This window comes from Lytechinus variegatus, chromosome 14 (assembly GCF_018143015.1).
Source record: "Lytechinus variegatus isolate NC3 chromosome 14, Lvar_3.0, whole genome shotgun sequence".
Lineage (NCBI taxonomy): Eukaryota > Metazoa > Echinodermata > Echinoidea > Temnopleuroida > Toxopneustidae > Lytechinus > Lytechinus variegatus.
In genome coordinates this window covers 11,758,536-11,760,601 of record NC_054753.1, presented here as the reverse complement: position 1 = coordinate 11,760,601, position 2,066 = coordinate 11,758,536, and the positions used below count along the sequence as shown (strand labels likewise).

At 39.4% G+C, this 2,066-nt stretch overlaps 1 protein-coding gene across 1 annotated transcript; it reads right to left on the bottom strand.

Moving 5' to 3' along the window:
• Window positions 1–1,472: 1,472 nt before the first annotated feature.
• LOC121427932 lies at window positions 1,473–2,066 on the bottom strand. Its single transcript, XM_041624509.1, has one exon. It carries the CDS (start codon window positions 2,064–2,066, stop codon window positions 1,473–1,475), a length of 594 nt encoding a protein of 197 aa, XP_041480443.1.

The window sequence follows — 2,066 nt, the reverse complement described above, 5'->3', positions numbered from 1 at the left end:
TAAGCATGAAAAAAAATAATTATAACTAACAATAATTATAACTAACATAACTAAGCATCCAACGCAACTACCTTACTTATCAAAAATACTAACTTAACTACGGGCATATTAATTGTAAACAAGTGGAATGCCTCTGGCCGTCTCACCTGCATCACGCGCTACAATATAGCAGCAGTGCTCACTTTGAAAAACTTCTCTAACTCGCACAAGATGTTCAGTGATACATGGTTACTCTTATGTCCACTTTTTATGAACTAGACCAATAAACTTACAGAGATAGGTTGGTTATTCAAGAAAAAAAACCAACATGGTCAAAGTTCATTGGCCTTACATGACCTTTGACCTTGATCATGTGACTTGAAACTCGCACAGGATGTTCAGTGATACTTGATTACTCTTATGTCCAAGATACGTGAATCAGATCCATAAACTTTCAAAGCTAAACAGTTACACCCATTCGGCCAAAGTTCATTGACCTTTGACCTTGGTCATGTGACCTGAAATGCGCACAGGATGTTCAGTGATACTTGATTACTCTAATGTCCAAGTTTAACGAACTAGACCAATAAAGTTTCAAAGTTATGATGGGAATTCAACAGATACCCCCCCAATTCGGCCAGAGTTCATTGACCCTAAATGACCTTTGACATTAATCATGAGACCTAAAACTCACGCAGGATGTTCAGTGATAATCAATTAATCTTATGTTCAAGTTTCATGAACTAGGTCTATATATTTTTTAAGTTATGATGACATTTCAAAAATTTAACCTCAGGTTAAGATTTCGATGTTGATTCCTCCAACATGGTCTAAGTTCATTCACCCTAAATGACCTTTGACCTTGGTCACGTGACATGAAATTCTAATAGGATGTTCAGTAATTAGTTATGGGAATTCAACAGATACCCCCAATTCGGCCAAAGTTCATTGACCCTAAATGACCTTTGACCTTGGTCATGTGACATAAAACTCACGCAGGATGTTCAGTGATAATCAATTAATCTTATGTCCAAGTTTCATGAACTAGGTCCATATATTTTCTAAGTTATGATGACATTTCAAAAACTTAACCTCAGGTTAAGATTTCGATGTTGATTCCTCCAACATGGTGTAAGTTCATTGACCCTAAATGACCTTTGACCTTGGTCATGTGACATGAAATTCTAATAGGATGTTCAGTAATACTTGATTAACCTTATGGCCAAGTTTCATGAACTAGGTTCATATACTTTCTAAGTTATGATGTCATTTCAAAAACTTAACCTCAGGTTAAGATTTGATGTTGACGCCGCCGTCGCCGTCGGAAAAGCGGCGCCTATAGTCTCACTCTGCTACGCAGGTGAGACAAAAATCATACTATTTTACGGAAGAGATATGTTTTAAGTGCTACTTTAAAGGAACTTAGAGAATAATGTGATCTTAAGCTAAGAGGAAGTGAGTTCCAGAGTGTAGGATCCACACCTGAAAAGGCTCTATCGCCATGGGTGTGGGAGGTTGCCTTGGGAACAACTAAAAGCTTCTTGTTGGATGACCGAAGTGACCGGAAGGGTTGGTGGGTGTTGATCATGCTCGCGATGTATGAGGGGGACTTTCCTTGGATGCTCTGTTATGACGAGGATTTTGAAGAGGATACGCTTCTCTACTGGTAGCCAGTGCAGTTGCTTGAGTGATTTGGATATATCCTGTTTTCGAGGGACTTTATTGACAATACTAGCAGCAGTGTTCTGTGTTCTTTGTAGCTGAGAAATGAAATTTTGCGAAAGTCCAAAAAAGAGACTGTTATTGTTGTCACGCCTGCTGGTAATGCTGGCATGGACCAAGGCCTGCGACGCTTGGGTCGGAAGGTATTGTCTGATCTGTCCTATTCTTCGAATGGCAATCGTAGCAGAGCGACATACTGCTGCAACATGTTCTTTCATCACAAGATGGCGATCCGTTATGCATCCAAGGTTTCTTGCGTGGGAGAAGGAATCAACTACCTGGTTTCCAATAGCAACAGATACTGATTCAGGTGAGGGCCGAAAACGTGATGAGAAGTTAACTATGTCTGTTTTAGATTCATTCAT

What these genes read in the sequence shown, in the direction of transcription:
- LOC121427932 (XM_041624509.1), bottom strand. Translation starts at nt 2,066, where the DNA reads ATGAATGAATCTAAAACAGACATAGTTAACTTCTCATCACGTTTTCGG.